Here is an 18,191-nt window from a genome sequence, read left to right as displayed (position 1 = left end):
AATGGCAGAGCCGACGAAGAAGCAGTGAAAACCCTTGACGGAAAACGCAAAGAAAAGGAAAAGAGCTTCAGACCGAGCGAGGGGGAGTTTCGTAGAGAAAAAGCATCAGGCTTGCCTGGTGTCCCTTTAAGGGAGATAGACCAGCCTATGAGATACCACTATGAGAGGGCAGGGTTGGAACGGACTAGTGCTTTATGAACTATAAGTGCCTGTGACATTAACCATTAAAACCCTAAAGACAACAGGAAACTATTTTGATGAAAATCATTAACATGTTTACTTAAAAAAAAAAGATGTACAAAATTGAACAAATCTACAAAATTTAATTAGAGCATCATCTATCTGTACAAAGCAGTGTCTAATAATTATGTTCATCTAGTCAATGTTTGTAACATCAACAGGTTTAGAAAGGACGGACAAACACATACATTTTTACTGAAAGGTGAAAGATCAACAAGGGTGAGTAATTATAAACCTTATCATGGAGTGTAAAAACTTGAGTGAATGAGATGAGTTAAAGTATGATATGAATGTGACCAACACACACCCATGTACAAAAGATCAGCGATCAGCACATTACTGCACGTGGCAGTTCTCATCCTGCCTGGCAGAGGTGGCTGGTGGTCGGTGTTCGCTGTGCTGGCTGGAGGCTCTGCGGGAGCTGCTGGAGCGTCTGGTCTTCTTCTGGTCTGCGCTGACCACAGGGCTCTCCGGTCCCCTGGGCCTGGGACTGTTCGTCACTGAGGACAGGATGCTGGAGACGCCTCCAGTCTGAAGAGATGAAGAAAAAATGGTGAAGTTACCCTGTAAACCCATTTACATTTTTTTCCATTTAGCAGACATTTTATCCAAAGCCACTTACAAAATGAAGAAAAACATTGAAACTAGTGTGGTAGTAGGAAAAAGTGGTAGAAAGGAGGTAGAGGAGGGAAGTGTGTGTTAGCGATGTTTACATTGTGGCGATTCACCATTTTTCAAGTAGGAAAACGTTAAGTGTATGTACACTCTTCTGTAGTCTTGAGTCAATGTGCACTTTAAAATCAGATACAATAATATTTCAATAACACATCTTTTTGGTCACTTCTTTATAACTTATCTATATCTGTGTCAACTTTCCAGAAGCTATATTGAAACCATAACCATTCTGTAACCATCACCAATGACTCAGACTCGAATGAACCAGATGAAGCAGGAAGTCATTTTATGAATGGAGTGCCACTCAGCGATGGGAAATTCACTTAGAGAAGAATGGGACTGGAGCTTAGCAACGCTTGAATGATTCCTGGAATTGGCACGTTCCGGGGTCGTCAGCAGAGAAGTCTGAAATTGGTTCTGACCCAAACAGCCAGGAGCCTCATCTGCCTGAATGAACCTGACCCACTGTGCCCTCACCGAACCTGATGGATAAGCCTGAACTTGGGCCGACACAGCACCCCTGGCTAACACACGGTCCTGGTGGACCCCGGTCAATTAAGGGGTGGGGATGGAGTGGGGGAGCAGAAAGGGTGAGAGCCAGAGACCCCATCTAATCTAAGCAGCCTCGTTGAGCAATGCTTTCCCAGAAAGCCATAAACCCCAAAGAGATTAAGTTATTCTCTGTGTCAACACGTGTGAAAGGGGGGGAACTCGTACTGGTTTACTTTTCGATTTCCACCACACTGAAGCTCTACAATGGATGTTCCCTTGTACTAGGTCCCTTAAAAAAAAAAAGAAAAGAAAAGAAAAACAAAACCACCAAAATGTTTGAGAAAAACAGCTTGGGTCAAGTGGGGAAGGTGTGAAAGAGACCTACAGAAAAGGGAGGGACAGAAATAACTTTCCCTCCAGAGTTAACTCCCCATCATGTTCCAAATTGCAGGTATTTCAAAAAGGCGTGTATGGTGTATGAGTATGAGTGTATGTGTGTGTGAGTGTGTGAGAGTATGTGTGAGTGAGTGAGAGGAGAGAGAGAGAGAGCAATACATTCTATTCAGACCTGAAGCATCCCATCTAAGACACAACGTTTTCCCACATAATGAAAAAAAGAAAGAGCCTAATTTTCTTTCCATCCATCTCCTCTGGTTCGAAAAAAAAAAAAAAAAGAGATTCATAGGAGCGTGACTTCAATGAAAAACTCACACGTATAAAGAAATAAACCTAGGTCAGCCTGATACTGGCAAGCTTCTTATGAACTGACTTCAGCCTCCCTTAAGTCCATCTCCATCATGAGTCCCTGAGTCGGAGGGATAGCTAAAGGTAGAGTGACCCAGGTTAAGATGACCTAACGAGAGCTACGAAGGAGAAGCTAAGACTCACCCCCCTTTGGTCTCCCAAAGCAACACAGAAAATGCTCTCCTTAGCAATGACATCGTGCTAACCCCACGACTATCTAACACATCAAGAGGTGCTGCTCCTGGCACTGACAAGAATGCGAGTGTGCGTGCGTGAGGATGGCTCAAATCGACAAATTATGCGCATCAAATGGATCTTATTGATCTGTAAATAAAAAGACACGCTCTTCTTACGGGAGTTAACAGTGTAGAATTAGAGGCTTTCACACAATTGTGAACGTGCTATGACTGCGATGATGAGGCTTTAAAAGCCAGAGCGAAATGCAAAGCCGCGGTGGTCAGGCTCTTGTTGAGAGAGAGAGACTCTGTGTGTGTGTGTGTGTGTGTGTGTGTGTGTGTGTGTGTGTGTGTGTGTGTGTGTGTGTGTGTGTGTGTGTGTGTGTGAGACACATGCAAGACTCACTTCTTGTAAACTGCTGTCCTCTGCTGGCTGTTTTGGGCCACATGTGGAGGGGTCGGCCGGAGACCTCCGGGCAGCCAGCCGCGGGCTGCACCTCTGCACTGCTGTCCGGCGCATGATGAAGGGACTCATCTCACCCTTGGGGATGTCAGCAAAGCCTGAGTAGTCACAACAACAGACAGTGAGCGAGAGGAACAGGGACAACAACAACAACAATATATATTTAAGACACACAACTGTTCAAAGAGCAACTTTTTTCCTGAATAAACAGCAGGATTCTTAAGTACTGATGCAATCTTTCATCCTTCACAATATCACAATATGGATTAAGCTGTAATGGAAGGTATTTTTGAGCCGCATTTCAAAAGAATGTGACCTGATGCCACAACAGTGTTGCTCCAGATCAGTTTAAATTCCGGCACCTTTCATTACACGGTCGGGCAGTCCCTCAGGGCTAAATGGCTCCTCCTCCAGGCGAGGCTGGGGTGTCACTCCTGCCCTCAGTCTCTTGGCGAGATTCTCCAGGGCCTCCTGGGCCTTGATCGGGGTTTCGGCCAGCGCCCTGGGCCTCTTGGCCGAGGCTTGTCCATCCGGGTCCTTTCTGCCAGTGGGCATGGTGTTCTCTGTGTCGCTGCTCTTACTGGCTTCTGATTGGGTGGCACTGGCTGATGTAGACTTCCTGGCCTTGCTGGTGAGCTGCTTGAGCTTGTTCTGGAGGCTTTCATTGGCCTCCTCCAGCTTGTGCACTTTGACCATCAGGCTGCAGTAGCGGTCCATGCTCTCGTCTGCCTCCTTGGTCTTCTCCTCCAGAGCCTCCTTCAGCTCGTCCAGCTCAGCCTTCAGGTCTTCATCACTGCAGTCACTGTCAACTACTAAAATAATCAGAAACAGATTGCAAACTGAAGCTTTCATTTAATTTACCATAATTTCCCAATTATAAATCACACTTTATACATACATTTTGCAAAATGTCTGCAGCCCTGAAGTTAATACTGGGGGTCAGTATATCTACAGGAATACATTTCTTCATTCATCTTTCTGATAAAAGCACGACCCATCTACTATAGCTGTCTTGATATTTCATCGGGCTCTACCTTGTTTCGGTGAGCCCTTCAGGCCTGTGATGACGTCTCCCTGTCTCTGGTTCTCCTCCACCAGGGCTTGCTTCTCGCTCTCAAGCTGCTTGCACGACTTCATCCACAGGTTCATCTTGCTGAGGATGCCGTCCCTCTCATTGGACAGCTTAGCTATTTTTGAGTTCAGCTCATCCTATCAAAAAGTAGCATAAATGCACTATGTGAACTTAATGACTGGCAGAAGGACCGGATAAATGCAAAACAATCTAACCACCCACACACTTTCATTAAAGCATCACTTGATTATTCTCTTCTATTCACATATAGAATGCAGTATTTGAAGATATGGAGATGTTTAATTGAATAATTACAATTCATATTTATACTCTGCTAATCAAATCAACTAAAAGTGCAACTTAAGGATAGCCACACACACACACACACACACTATAGGTCACCAGGCTTTCTCTGGTATGAGGTGGCTGGGCTCACCTGGGTGGGTTTGCACAGGTCATGTTGACTCTGCAGCGCTGCTAGGGCAGATGTCAGCTCCTGCTCCCTGGCCCGCAGGCTGCTGGTGTCAGATAAGAGCTCTGTGGCCTTGCTCTCGGCTGCCGCCATCTCCTCCCTCGCGGCCCTCAGCTCCTCCACGTGCTGCACGAGACAGTTCAAGTTCAGATCAAATGCCATTGATCGAAACAGGAGTTTAGTCTTGTACATGGTAACAATTAATGGCAAATACATTTGACAATGGAAATGCAAAACAGGCTAAACACATGAGGATGAAAAGTGAATCATACAGAACAAATATATTGCACATTACATATATTGTACATGTATGTAGATTTTTTGTTGGAAAAAAAAAATGGAGAGGGAATTGCATGCCTAAAAACTGATGTGTAAAATGCAAAAAATTAAAAAGCAACAACACTTGGTCACTTGCCTGTTGCTGAGCCTGTTTCAGGGCATCTTCCTGTCTGATTTGCCGCTCCTTCATTTCAACAAGAGTTTGCTGTATTCCCGCCAGGTTTTTTGCCAGTTCCTCCTTCTCCCCTGCCAATGTTTCTAAGGATAGCTGAACAAAGGCAAAACAAGTTCTATATAAATGGAGCAAGACAAACACTGCAGTAACACACAAATTACTTCTGAAAGGCAAATCAATTGGGAAAACCAACAACACAGAACAGATGTAAACACACAGCAAGACCCTAAAAAGAAAGCATTTAAATTCTTACTTTATAGTTCAGTGCTTCCTTCTGACTCTCTTGAAGTTGAATGTTGAGTGAGTTTAGGTTTTGCTGAAAAACATCTTTCGCTGCACTGCCTGCATTCTCAAGTTGGTTCTGAAGATTCAAGTTGCTTTCTTGTAATGCATTCATCTAAAAAGCAACATACAAATAAGCACTTTAGAAAATATGAAGCATATGAAAACTTATGACAAGTAAAGTGAATTTTGAGAAGTACTTGTACATTTTCTGTCATACACACCTTTTCAGTGAGCTCTGTATTCATCACCTTTGCAGCTTCTAGTTGGGTTTCCAGTTGCTCAACATTGCTTTGGAGGGAAGTAGCATTGATCCGCAGCGTTTCGTTTTTAGCGGACTCCGCCTGTACCTTCTCCTCCCACTCTACGGCGACAGCCTTCAGATGCTCCCTTGCTTCTTCCCACTGTAGCCGCTCATCCACCAGCCCCCGCAACTCAGCAAGTTGAGAGCTCAGCTTTTCTTTCTCCTCTTCCCTCTCGCTAATCTCCTGTTGTCTGAATGCCAAATCATTCTGGAGAGATTGGTTCACTGACTGTAGGCTGGCCTGTAGCTCTTCAGCATTCTGAAGTCTCTGCTCAAGTTCCTCGTTTGCTGTTTGTAAAGACAAAAGTTGACGGGTTGCATCTTGTTCTTTGAGCTGTGTGGTTTCAAGCTCATTTCTGCAGGTCTGAAGTTCGCCCTCAGTGGCACCAAGTCTGGACTGGAGCTCACCAACAACAGTCTCCTGGTTGACCTCTGCATCTTTATTGGCTTGTTCAGCACTAACAAGCTTCTGGGACACTTCCTGCATGGAAGCCTTCATTTCTTCAATTCTTTGGAGGAGCTCCTTTTCAAGTCTGTCCTTCTCTTCTTGAAGGTTGCTCAGTTCCTTGGCCATTTCATCGATTTTCACAGAAAGAGCTGCCTTCTCAGCTTCAAGCTCTTCAAGTTCTGCTTTAGCAGTTTCTGCCTGCAGGACTGCTTCCTCAAGGTTCTGTTCAGAAATCTCACTTTCTCTCTCAAGCTTTTCAATGTTGTCCTGCAGTGTGTCAGCCTTCCTCTGGGCAGCTTTCAGGAGCTGACTCATGTGGTTCTTCTTCCGTTCATCCGACTCGATGCGAACCTTCAGTTTCTCAATTCCAGTTCTCATTTGGGCCACCTCTTCTTGAGTGGAGTTCAATCGTGAGGCAATCTCCCCTTTCTCCAAGAGGGAAGACTCGAGTGACTGAGAAAGTTTGGCGTTCTGTTCCTGCAAGTAATCAATTTTTGATACCATGCTCTCAGTTTCTCTAAGAACAGTGTTCTCTCCATCTTTTAGCTGCCTAAATTCTGTAACCATTTCAGTTTTCTCTTCTTTGAGGGTTGCAATATTTTGCTCTATTAACTGCACTTCTTCTAACAATTGTTCTTTTTCTTTGACAAGGATATCAATTTTGTTGGAAGCCTCCTCTAACTGTTTCTTTCCTGTATGAATGTCCTCTTCAAGTATTTTTATCAATTCTCTTGCATCAAGATTGTTCTTTTCCAAAATGTCAGCCTTTTCCTTCAACTTCATTAGGGACTGACTTTCACTCTCCCTCTCCTCTGAACATGAAAAGAGCTCTTGCTTCAGCTGCCCTCTTTCAGTCACTGCTTTATTCAGTTCTTGTTCAAGAGAAATGTTAGCTTTTCTGCTCAACTCAAGTTCAGTCTCTAACTTCTGCATCTGCTCCTGCATGCTCTCAAGATCAACCTCCATGGACAAAATGTGTTTCTCCAAGTTGGCCTTCTCCGATCTGGTTCTTTTCAGTTCACTCTCAATCTGGAGGAATTTCTCATCCCAGCCACCTTTAGCGTGTTCTAAGTTCTCCAGCATCTCAAGTACATCTGAGAGTTGAGAATTTGAGGTTTGTAGCTGCAGCGTCAACGAGCTGATCTCTTCAGTCATTGCCTCAACCTGAGACTTAAGCACCTGTTTCTCCCCAATGACAGAGGCCAACTTATCAAGGGATTCTGAATTCTCCTTAGCCAATTCATGGACTTTGTTCTCCATCTCCTTACACAAATCTTTTCGCATAGCCATCTCAGTGGTTAAAAGTTCATATTGAGCGTGCAGCTCCTGCAGATTGCCCTCTTGCCTTTTAATTGTGTCCTGATTTGCCTGTAGTTCCATCGGTGAGATTTCTTGTTCTTTAGGGTTATCTGAAACGTAGTCAGTCAAGGGTTTTCCAGCATCATCATTCACTGTCTCTGGAGTGGTGGATTCATCCAGAGAACCTGGGGCATCAAAGAATTCACCATCATCAAACTCTTCCTCCTTAGGACATTCCTCTTTCATCTCTGCTGGAGAGGAATCTGCTGTGGCTGTCTGTAATGAAAGAATTTAACAGATAAAATTGATTAAAAAAACAAATTGATGAATAAAATGCATACAAATTCCATGTAGAATTTACAGACCAACATATCTAACCCAGTGTTTAACAAACTTTTTTCTCTTACAGCACACCATTTACTATGACAAAAGTCTCACGGCACACCACTATGATATTTAGCATAACCATAGTGGAAAAGGGCCACATGTGGCTTACCTGTGAGACATTGCCCTGGTGGTCATCTGGAAGCAGAGACTGTGAGGCGAGGTTTAGTTCTTCCATTTGTTGTCTGGCCACCTCTAGCTGTGAGGACAACATCTCAGTGTGCTGCCTTTCGTCTACAAGTTTTGCCTCCAGGTCAAGCTTGACACTGTCCATTTTTTGTTCCAAGTTCTTTAGTTCAGCAGTATGCTGACATCTGAGCTGTTCCAGCTGAACCTCTCTTTGTTCCTCAAGGGTTCGGACAGCTTCTTCAAAGGCATTGGAGAGTTCCTCTAGCTCTCGTGACTTTAGCTGCAACTGTTCTTCAACTGGTCTATGACCATCCTCTTCACTCCCTGACTCAGATCTTTCAAGAGCTTTAGATTCAGTTTCTGAATTCTCATGAGTTGAACTGATCAGTGTGGGGAAACTGTCCTCAATAGGAATGCTGGTCTCCAAATTCTCAGATTGCTGGGCCACATTGTTTTCTTCCTCAGCATACTGCTGTTGGATTGCATCGTCAGAATTCAGTGACCGATCTTGGTTCTTATTCTCTCTAAGCTGTTCAATAAGTGACTTCTGTTCTACCACTTGAGACTGCAGCTGGTTGTACTGGTCACTGAAAAGAGATTGCTCCTTCTGCAAAATGACAAGCTGTTGGGAGAGTTTTGTGTGCTCTTCTTGAAACTCTTTATTTTTCACCACTGTGTTCTCCATCTGTTGCCTTGCTTGCTCTTGGGCTGTTTTGAGGGTCTGTGATTCATCTGTAAGATTTTGGATAACTTCTTGAAGACAGTCATTCTTCTGCTTTAATGAATCTAACTCCTCAAGAGCATTCTGGTAGTCCTTTTGAAGTTCCAGCAGATCTTTTTCTACTTTGTGTTTTTGTTCAGTCAGACTGTTATGGATTGTCTCAATATTTGTGTGTTTACATACTTCTGCCTCCAAGGCCATTTTGAGATTTTCATTTGCGATTTGCAAAGACTGTAATTCAGAGGTCAAGACTGAATTATTGTGTTGCTGTTTGTGGATATCTTCCAAGCTTGCAGTCAATTGTAAGATCTCAGTGGTTTTTGTTGATAGCTGCTCTTGAGCACTGTCCAGTGCCACTTCCAGGTTGGATCTTTGAGCTTCACTTTTGTCAAGCTTTTCCTCAAGAACACCAACACTGCCTTTAAGCTCCTCAATCTGGGAGTCAAAGGAAGTAATGCAGGCCTCGTTATCCTCCAAGTCCATCTGGAGCATTTCAAGCTGGACTTTGATTTTGTTCATACTTATGTTCTTCTCTTTCAGTGCATCAGATGCCTTAGAACTTTCCATATCTGCCTCGCGCAACTGGTCTTTAAGTTTCTGAATCTCAAAATGTTTGCTTTCTTCGTTACTCTTAGCTGTATCCAAAGACACTCTCAATGTCTCCAGTTCTTGTGCATGTGACTGGAGCAGTTCCTGTTCAGACTGTTTACAACTTGACATCTCCTGACTGATCTGAACATTGGCCTCACTGACTTCCTTGAGCTTGGAGTTACTTACTGCAAGATCCTCCTTCAGCCTGGACATCTCAGATAGCAAACTGGTAATTTTGTTCTCAACTTCTGCAGCCTCGTGGCATTTTTCCTGGAGCTGAGTCTTAACAACATGCAGTTGTTCCTTCAAATTCTTGTGTTTTTGAAGCTGTTTTTCCAATTCAGCAACATGAGTTTCAGCTGCTTCTGTGAACTTTTCAGAGCGTTCTTTAATTTCTGCCTCCAGTGATCCAATCCTGTCAATTTTCTCTTCCAAACTCTTCTCCAAATTTGAATTTAGATCTACAACAGTATCATGCTGTTTTTGAAGGGATTCAACATTGCTCTTCAGCTCAACACAGAACAAATTTGAAGCCTGAAGGTCAATTTTTAGAGTCTCAAGCACTCCTACTTTCTCTGTAAGCTCAGCTGATATTTCTGAAATACGATTCTGTAGATCTTCTTTTTCCTTGCAAACAGCATTGTGAACTTCTGACATGGTCTGGTACATTGCGGACAGATCATCCTTTTCTGTTTCTGCTCTTTTGAAGTTCTCTATCAACTCAGCCTTTTCTCGCTCTAGATTGGATATGTCATTTTCCACCACACTGATTTGAATTTCAAATTTCTCCATTGTTGTCTTTTGAGTCTGTAATTCCTCTACAGTTTGTTTGTGGGTTTCTTGTAGATTCTCTAATGCTAGTTTGCTTTCTTCTGCAGCAGCAGCAAATTCAGTGCATTGATCTTGGAGGGCACTAAGGGACTTCATCTGCTCAGTCAGGGCTTTCACCTCATTCAAAAGCTCTTCCTCCCTCTTTTCAGCTTCAGAAATCTTCTGTGTAAGATCTTTGTTTACTTTAAGAAGATCTGCATGTTTTGACTGCAATTCTGTGCTCAACCCTTTCTGGAATTTCAGTGCAGATTCAAGTGAGGTGACTTGATCCTGCAACAACAGAATGTCCTGTTCACATTTCAGCAAGTTCAGCTTAGCTTGCTCTGCTTCATTGGCTTTTGCAACCAGGTTCTCCTCACACTCCTTCATCAGAGTGCTCTTTTCCTCCTCAAACCTTGCTAATAGCTGCTCCTGCTCAGCATTTGAATGTGATGCATTCTCCTGGAGGTGGGCAATTTCATTTTGATTAAGCTCGATGATTGAGTCTTTAGATTTGGCCAAATCACAGGCACTTTCATACTGTGCCAGCAGTTCACTATAAGACTGTTCCATCCTCTCAGTCTTGTTATTCTCCACTTGAAGTTTCATTTCCAGATCCTTCACTTGGTCCTGGAGCATTTTTATCTGCACCATAGTATTCTCAGCTTCCTTAGCATGCTTCTGACCAGCCTCGTTGTATTTCTGAACCATTTCATCATACTTGCAACTCTTCTCTTCAAGTTCCATGCACTTGTTGAGAAGCTCACCTTTGAGGGAGTCAATCTGATTCTGCTTCTCTCTGTCTAGATCTTGGAGTTTCTGCTGGAGACATTTGTTTGCACCATCCAATGTCATTGAGGTTTTTTCCAATTCATCAATTTTGCTCTGCATCGTGTTACGATCTGATTCTACATTTTCAATCAAATTACCCTTTTCATTTTTCCACTCTACGATCTTTTCATATTCCCGCTTGACCTCCTCAATTTTATTTTGCTTTGCTTCTGTGGTCATTTGAAGATCATGCTTCTCTCTCTCTAGTCCCTGAAGTTTATTCTGTAGCTGCTCAACTTCTAACTTTTGTTTGTTTAAGTCTTCTTGACATGACTTGTCCTTTGCCTCCAGAGCACTGAGAGATTTTTTAAGGTTGTCAAGGTCTTGAGAACTGGACTGGCTTTGACACTCTAGTTTTTTGTTAAGGGCTTTCAGTTCTTCAGTCTGAGCTTCAGTTTTGGCTATGGAACAAAAAAATGGGGTTGGACAGGTTAATTTCAATACATTTAGTAACTATTCATCTCAACATTTTCTGTACAATTTATTTATTTCTTTTTCATACATACACACACACACACACACACACACTGCTGGTGGAATTAACCCTTAGAGCCCTAAGCTGTTTTTAGGGCATTTTCACTACCTTTATTCATAAGGATTTATTCTGGTCATTGTGAGTGCCACACACACATATTATATATTGTTTTTTTTCAGCAGAGTCTAGGCTATCCAGATCTGCCTTGAGTTTAGCATTGATTTTATTTTGATTTTTAAAGAATGCATTTCATGTGTGTGTAGGGCACCCTGTCCTGAATCGGGCAATATAATATGCCATGTTGGAGGGATACTCTGGGGCTGAGAAATTTACAGAAATATGTGGTGTGTGATTTAAGGAAATAATTTTATTTAGTGATGAAAAATGACCTTTCTGCGCTCCATATCTATGACATAAACTGATCTGACTTGACCCAAGTTTGCGTGTTAGCATGTGTGCCATAATGATTCTCAACTTTTTACTGCATTGCCATGAACAAAGTAAAGGCAAAAAAGGTGTTTCTTTGTTCAACAAATTGGGATGCAATGTGAGCCTTGAATTGGATGCCATGCAGGAATTTGCTAGGATCTCAAAACCGGATTACGAACATGCTTTGCCGTAGAGAAACACACGATAGCGTTGGATTATAAACATGCTTTGCCACAAAAAGACAAAAACGTGGGGTAAGTCCAGCTATATGAAGTTATTATTTTGCTGTTCTTTCGTCTGTTTTATAACCCAGAAGGATGTACTTGGTATCAAATGATAGCTCTGTGTCTCCTCTTTCATCTGACATGCGTGGCATATCTATCCGATCACGGGTCCGTGAGTAATTAAAACGAGAGTAATGGGTGTGCAGCGTTGGTTTGTGTACATGACGTTAATATTTTGCCGGTCACTTTGTCTGTTTTTATAAGCCAGAAGGATCAATATACAAGGTACCAATGGATAGCCCTGTGTCTCCTCTTTCATCTGATATGCTTGCCATATCTATGCGATCACAGGTTCGCGAGTAATTCAAATGAGAGTAATGGGTGCGCAGGTGAATGCAGAGAAGTATAGACTGTAAATATGATGCTATTTGATTTAATTTCAGGATTTTTTAAAATTTTCATACTTGATCGTACAGACAAGTGCGTGGTCTCGTTGGAAAGCCCCACTTCTTCTCTGTCATGCTATAAAGGTTTCATCTCGGTGAACAGTTGCAGAGCAGAAAGGTAACAGAGAAGAAAGGGTGTGTTTTTTGACGCACTTTGCGTCAATCGGGTTCTAAGGGTTTAAGTAGACTGGGACCAGGTCAACTTGTGAAAAGGTTCAGTGACAAAGTGTGAATCTACCTCAAGTAATTCAACAAAATACAAGGGAGAGAGAGAAAAGAAAAGTCATATTACCATAACTAAATATCAAGTTCATTTGGGGGGGAAAAAGTGCCATTTCAGCTGTTGTGATTCATTTTTACTTAATCAAAAGTTTGGTTTGATTAGATTACCTGAAATATACATTAAAAATACTTTTTTTTCTTGTTTTTGTAAAAATGAGAGTTGGAGCTTGTTTTTGCAAATTAACTGCAATTGTAAATTACCAGCTCTACAATGACAATTTAATTTGTACAATCTGATTATGAACATTAACAGACCCACCCACCCAGACACACCCTACCTTTTAAGTCTTCCACCAAATTACGGCTCTGCTTAAGGCTCTGTTCACTACTTTTACGTTCTTCTTCAAGCTGATTCAGTCTTTTGGTTCCTTGTTGCAGTTGACTGCTAAGGTTGTTGTGCTCTCTCTGCATCTCCTATGAAGGAAAGATAGATTGATAGATAGATAGATAGATAGATAGATAGATAGATAGAGATAGAAGTAAGATAAAGAATTAGACACCACAACCATGGGTATTTGCTTTCATCCATTCAAAGAAAATGCATTGGATAAACAATAATGGATGAAAATAATTAAACAAGCGGGATAAATACGTACATCACATTTCTTCTTAAACTCCATTTCCTTTGTTTGACTAGCCTGGAGTCCCTGCTCAGATTTGAAGAGCCTCTGTTTTAGTTCTTCCAGATCTTTCTCCAAGCGATTCTTCAGTGCAGTTACCTTTAGAAAAGAAACATGTTAAGTTTGGATGTCAGAGCATAAGCAATTCACTGTGAGGATATGTCAGGCTTTAGGTTACATTTTCATCTGGAGATCAAAGTTAGTTAGTTTAGTACCTTATCAACTTCCGATTGCAACATGTTGCATTCTTTCTTCGCTTGCTGGATCTCCTGGCTCATTTTAGTTTTTGTTTGATTGAACTGCTGATCCAAAGCTTGATGGGAGTTTTGCAGGTGAGCAAGTTCCTGTCAAAGGGAAATGAGAAGAGAAACCACTTAAAATATGCATAATCCAAGACATTTCACATGCAAGAAAACCAAAAACTATTACCCATAATTTTGTAATAATTAAGCCATTTACTTTTTGCGACTCTTTCTCCTGGTCTTTGATCTTCTGCTCCAGGGTCCGCCGTGTGCTATCAGAGTTGTGCCTTTGGCAGTTCATCTCTTCAGTCACCTGCTTCAATTTCTGTTCCACTGATGTACACTAAAATGAACATACACAACACAGAGTGAATTTCTTTAAATCATTCAGTGTTATTTAGACCATGTACAGGCCTATACAATAATATTCAGTGCAATAATAAGCATTCATTTTGAATAGTCAGTGTATATTTGGAAAAATGGTCAAATGAAAAATAATATAATACAAATATTAATTACATTTACAGTGAAGATGTATTTGCTACTCTTACCTTTGCCACAGCCTGCTCATGTTGTGTTGTCATTTTAGCCAAGTCATCCTTTGACTTAGTCAGAGCCCTCTCCTTCTCGGCAAGGTCCTTTTTAGCCTTGTCCAGCTGACTTTGGGTCTCATTAAACTTATTCATCTGATTCTTGATGTCCTTCTCCTGTGCCTGAAGACGGTGCTCCAGCTCCGTGACCTTAATTTTAAGATCTATGAAAAATTATATAAACATGTTTACATAAATATGAACATTTCTAGTCATACAATGAACATGCACAATATCATATTTAAAGGGACACCAGGCAAGACTGATGCTTTTTCTCTACGAAACTCCCCCTCGCTCGGTCTGAAGCTCTTTTCCTTTTCTTTGAATCTTCCGTCAAGGGTTTTTGTGTCTTCTTCGCCGGCTCTGCCATTATACACACACGTTTGCAACAATCGCTAGCGCTTCGTTAGCCTGCCTCTGTGCTGTGGATGCAGGATGTAAACTGATCCTGCTTCGGTCGGCGGGTACGATACACTGAACTTGCAAGCGGGATATTTTTCCTACAGGCAGTAGGGGCGGGCGAGTCTTCATTCGCCCTGTAATGAGTCATTTAACCATATACTGACTCACGAAGATGAGTAATTAACACGAAAACGTTGCCTGGTGTCCCTTTAAGTTATCAAAAGGAGAGGCCATGGAAGTTACAGCACTCTCTATATAAAGTGTCACTAGGATAAAACGTTTGATACTCAGATCAAGGCACAAGTAGGGCAAAAGGGATTAACAAACTCCATGTTCACCAATCGAGAAAACCATGCAGGCACAGTATATATATATATATATATATATAAAAAACACAACCAGCATAATTCACAGCCATCTTACACATAAATGTTAATATGATGTACTCTCCCATTCAACTAGGCAAAATATGAAGTACTGTGTTCTGGCTTTGACTACTTCAACTTACTCCCCTTGCTGCAAACGGTTTCTTTTTGTTTTGTTAACTTTTACTTATTTTTACCTTCTTGCACATGTTTAACCTACATGCACAGGGCAGTGTGTTTATGACACTCAAATGTTCTTTGGTATTGGTATTAGTATTTAGTAATTATTAGTAATAAGTATTTTATTTATCTTACATTTCCAAAGCCCTCTGTAAATAAAATCACTTATGAGAGCAGCTGTGTTTCAGTGATTGCAGAGCTTCAGGATTATTTGTTTGGAAACACTTTGATGAAATGTTTGGGCATACTACACATGTATTACACTCTTGGCAACATTATAAAATACTTTTAGGAGACATACAAACCTTGATTCAGTGCCTTGAACTGCTCCGCTTGCTGGACGTTTCCGGTGCTGTCTCCCTGTGCCATAAACGAGCTCTGCCGCAGTGGGGTTTCTTCTGCGTTCCACATCGTGCTGGTCACGGCGTTTCTCCTTTTGGAGGGTGTCTGCTCCTGTTGCCATGGGAATATGGAGGAACCAGTCTGCTGCCGCGCAATGTCCTTGTGACTGACGGACGACTGGTTCAGCAGCTTCAAGATGCACAAACAAAAGAAACAATTCAAGATGAGTCATGGTAACAATAGAGACCATTGCTTACCCCTTCAGAATGAAAATACGCTTTGGGGCTTACTTTGACTTGTAGGACTTTGAGCTCAGCTTCTAGTCTTTTCCTTTCCTCAACTTCATGGCTGTATTTTTCCTGAAGCTCCTCCAACCTTGACTCTGTAAGGCAAATACAAACACAAAAGGACCAATTTTTCAAATCAATTCCATGTTGCTCTCATTAGTAATGTGATCATGCACCTAAGCAAGGCATCATTAAGTAGGATATAGAACTGTACCATGTTGCCTATAGCTTGGAGTAGCAGGGGCAACAAAGGTCTTCTGCGGAGTACTGTATGGCTGTAGCTCACTGCTGTTGGAGCTCTGAGACCTATCCAGTTCATTTTTGTACCTGTAAAGCAAACACACATATACATATGTTCAGGAAAATAGTACATTGACAAATATGAAACAAAGTACATTTTAGTAATTGTCAGTATCATTATTTTGAAATAAACACATTATTGTAAAACACTAACACAACACTTGCATGCTCACTCACTTTTTGAGCTCTTGTTCCAGTCTTTCAATTTGTTTCTTGCTGGTGTTCAGCTGACCTTCCAGGAAATTCACCTGCTGCTCCTTGACTTGGAAATCATGGCTAAGTTTCAGCCTGGCCTTCTCCAGGTTGTCACATGACTCAACTAATGACTGATTCTCCCTCTTGGTAGCAGCGGCTTCACTTTTTTCAGAGTCAAACTAATGTACACAAAAGAAAACAGGTTGGGACTCAGACATCTTGCAAAGGTATCAAGCTGGGGCAACTTTTTGAGCAATGCTGCTGTGGAATGATACCTCACACTCCTAATATTCTGATGGGACAATTGTTTATTTCTGATTATTCAAAATTCTCCAGATAAAATTGTGTTGCTAAATATCAGTGAGAAATTCCCCAACGACATTGCCTGACTACAATAACAAACAAGTTAACCATTGTATCACCACCTTTACTGTGGCAAAAGTTTGTTATGTTTTTATGGGCTATGTTTGCCCAGGTTGTTTTTATTGCCGTTTCTGGTGCCTGGGCTGTCCACAGAGATCGCGGTTTTTTACAGTGTATTCAGGACACAGACAGCTAGCGGTTGGTTAGGTGATATTTGCAGTAAGTGACATAAAATGTTTTAGCCTAAAAAACGCATGGTATCGCTTACAGCACCTTATCCGTAATGACAAGAGAGTGTACCAACCTTCTGCTTCTGTTTCTGAAGGGCTGCTTCTAATGATTCCAACTGGAACTGTTTCTGTTGTCGTTCCTTCTTTAGTTTGTCCAGCTGGCTCTCAAATTCTTGTATCTTCTGAAGGGCTTTTCCAGAAAGACCATCCTTCCACTCTTCCACAGCCCAGCTCATTTTGATTAAAATTATACTCTACTTACACCAGCATAGTCTGCAGACGAACAAGTAAAACATCACACCAATTCAAGCTATGTAAACACCCATGAACATTTGATTAGTTTTTATTAAGTTCTAACATTACTATCAAAAAATATGATTTCCCAATGGACGTTTTACTGTCAACAAAGTAAAATACCATTAACAATGTGGTCTTTTCGGCACTGGACCGTACAACAAATTTAACGTTACCCCTCTTGTAAAGCTACACACACAAAGAACCTTCAACCCTCTCTGTTCAAAGATCAGCTAGACACAAACGAAAACTGATAAACTTATGGCAATACGACATCGACTGACATAACCTTAGCCGAAAGCGATTTGATACAAGGATATCAACACGACTAGACATAGCATGGTTTAAGTTTAAGAGCAATTTGCAACGTTAACTTATGGTTGTCTTAACGTTAACTGATCAAAGTAGTTGCACATAATTGAAGGCAAAGCAAGTTATCTTTATGTAGCGACAGCTTGCTAACGTTAGCGATAGCAATCCTACAGCTACTTTTAAATATAATATTCATATCATAGCAGACACCACCACAAACAGAAAACAACACAACAAGCTCGCTAGCAAGAATAATGTATTCATAAAATATACGTATTTGCTTGCGTTGGCCTCACGCTAGGATTTTAAAAGCGCACAACATCCTACCTTGTTTGAAAGCAGTCTAAATCTAAATCCATGTGTGACTGAAATAAACGATTCAGTACACACATTTCAAAAAATGTTCTTTTTGTCGTGAGACACAATCCAGTCCTGTGATTGGTGCTTATTTTTTAAAAGCACTGTTCTTATTGGATGTGTCAATGACGTCATCAAAATCTCTATTTTGATTGGACAAAACATTTAAATCTCACCCCACCCATCGCGGTCTTTCTAAACGTTTGGCCTCTTGTCATTCTCCTCCATAGTCCGCAACGGTTTGTGCGCATTTACAATGTGCGCCTGTTTTAAGTAATCTCAATGGTAAGTATTATTAGTGCAACTCTATAATGCAAATGTACAATTTACGTAATGAGGACATGGAAGTGCTATGGATGGAAGATCTTCAAGTTAAGCAGTTGACATGGTTTGCATTTTTTGTGTTGTTTACTGGACCCTTGCTTAAAATGTTATGCTGAGGCACATAGATAGATAGATACTTTATTGATCCCAAGGGGAAATTCAAGGTCTCAGCAGCATACATACAACACAAACACATTCTTTAACAGCAGAAATAGTAATTAAAGTATATAATATAAAAACACAACTAAGTCCATTACATGTTTCTTGAGTTTGCTCGCTTTTAACCACAAAATAATGTTTTCAAAAAGGTTACCTTTAGCAGTCATGCTTTCAACATTGCACGCA

General features: G+C 41.4%; 1 protein-coding gene across 2 annotated transcripts; it reads right to left on the bottom strand.

Moving 5' to 3' along the window:
- Positions 1-252: 252 nt before the first annotated feature.
- On the bottom strand, positions 253-17,576 carry cenpf (centromere protein F). 2 transcript variants are annotated; one of them, XM_042073473.1, is made up of 20 exons: positions 17,493-17,576; positions 16,634-16,832; positions 15,949-16,145; positions 15,686-15,798; positions 15,475-15,566; positions 15,148-15,373; positions 13,857-14,059; positions 13,523-13,648; positions 13,279-13,407; positions 13,040-13,162; positions 12,722-12,857; positions 7,618-10,988; positions 5,295-7,397; positions 5,042-5,185; positions 4,750-4,881; positions 4,299-4,460; positions 3,825-3,999; positions 3,153-3,602; positions 2,734-2,888; positions 253-771 (listed from the first exon to the last, which is right to left on the bottom strand). In XM_042073473.1, the coding sequence occupies exons 2-20, from the start codon at positions 16,793-16,795 to the stop codon at positions 577-579; spliced, it is 8,394 nt and encodes a 2,797-aa protein (XP_041929407.1). In that variant the 5' UTR covers positions 16,796-16,832; positions 17,493-17,576; the 3' UTR covers positions 253-576. The 2 variants fall into 2 exon arrangements, with proteins under 2 accessions (XP_041929407.1, XP_041929408.1); XM_042073474.1 differs by having other exon boundaries at positions 3,153-3,599.
- Positions 17,577-18,191: the final 615 nt, after the last annotated feature.

Source organism: Alosa sapidissima, chromosome 19 (assembly GCF_018492685.1).
Source record: "Alosa sapidissima isolate fAloSap1 chromosome 19, fAloSap1.pri, whole genome shotgun sequence".
Taxonomy (NCBI): Eukaryota; Metazoa; Chordata; class Actinopteri; order Clupeiformes; family Clupeidae; genus Alosa; species Alosa sapidissima.
Note: the sequence above shows the minus strand (reverse complement) of the source record. Positions and strands in the feature narration are given on the sequence as shown.

Coding starts and splice junctions, on each gene's coding strand:
- cenpf (XM_042073473.1), bottom strand. CDS start 16,795: ATGAGCTGGGCTGTGGAAGAGTGGAAGGATGGTCTTTCTGGAAAAGCC. Junction 12,858..13,039: donor AGTTTAAGAAGAAATGTGAT/GTACGTATTTAT, acceptor TTTCCTTCATAG/GAGATGCAGAGAGAGCACAA. Junction 4,882..5,041: donor AGGAAGCACTGAACTATAAA/GTAAGAATTTAA, acceptor GCCTTTGTTCAG/CTATCCTTAGAAACATTGGC.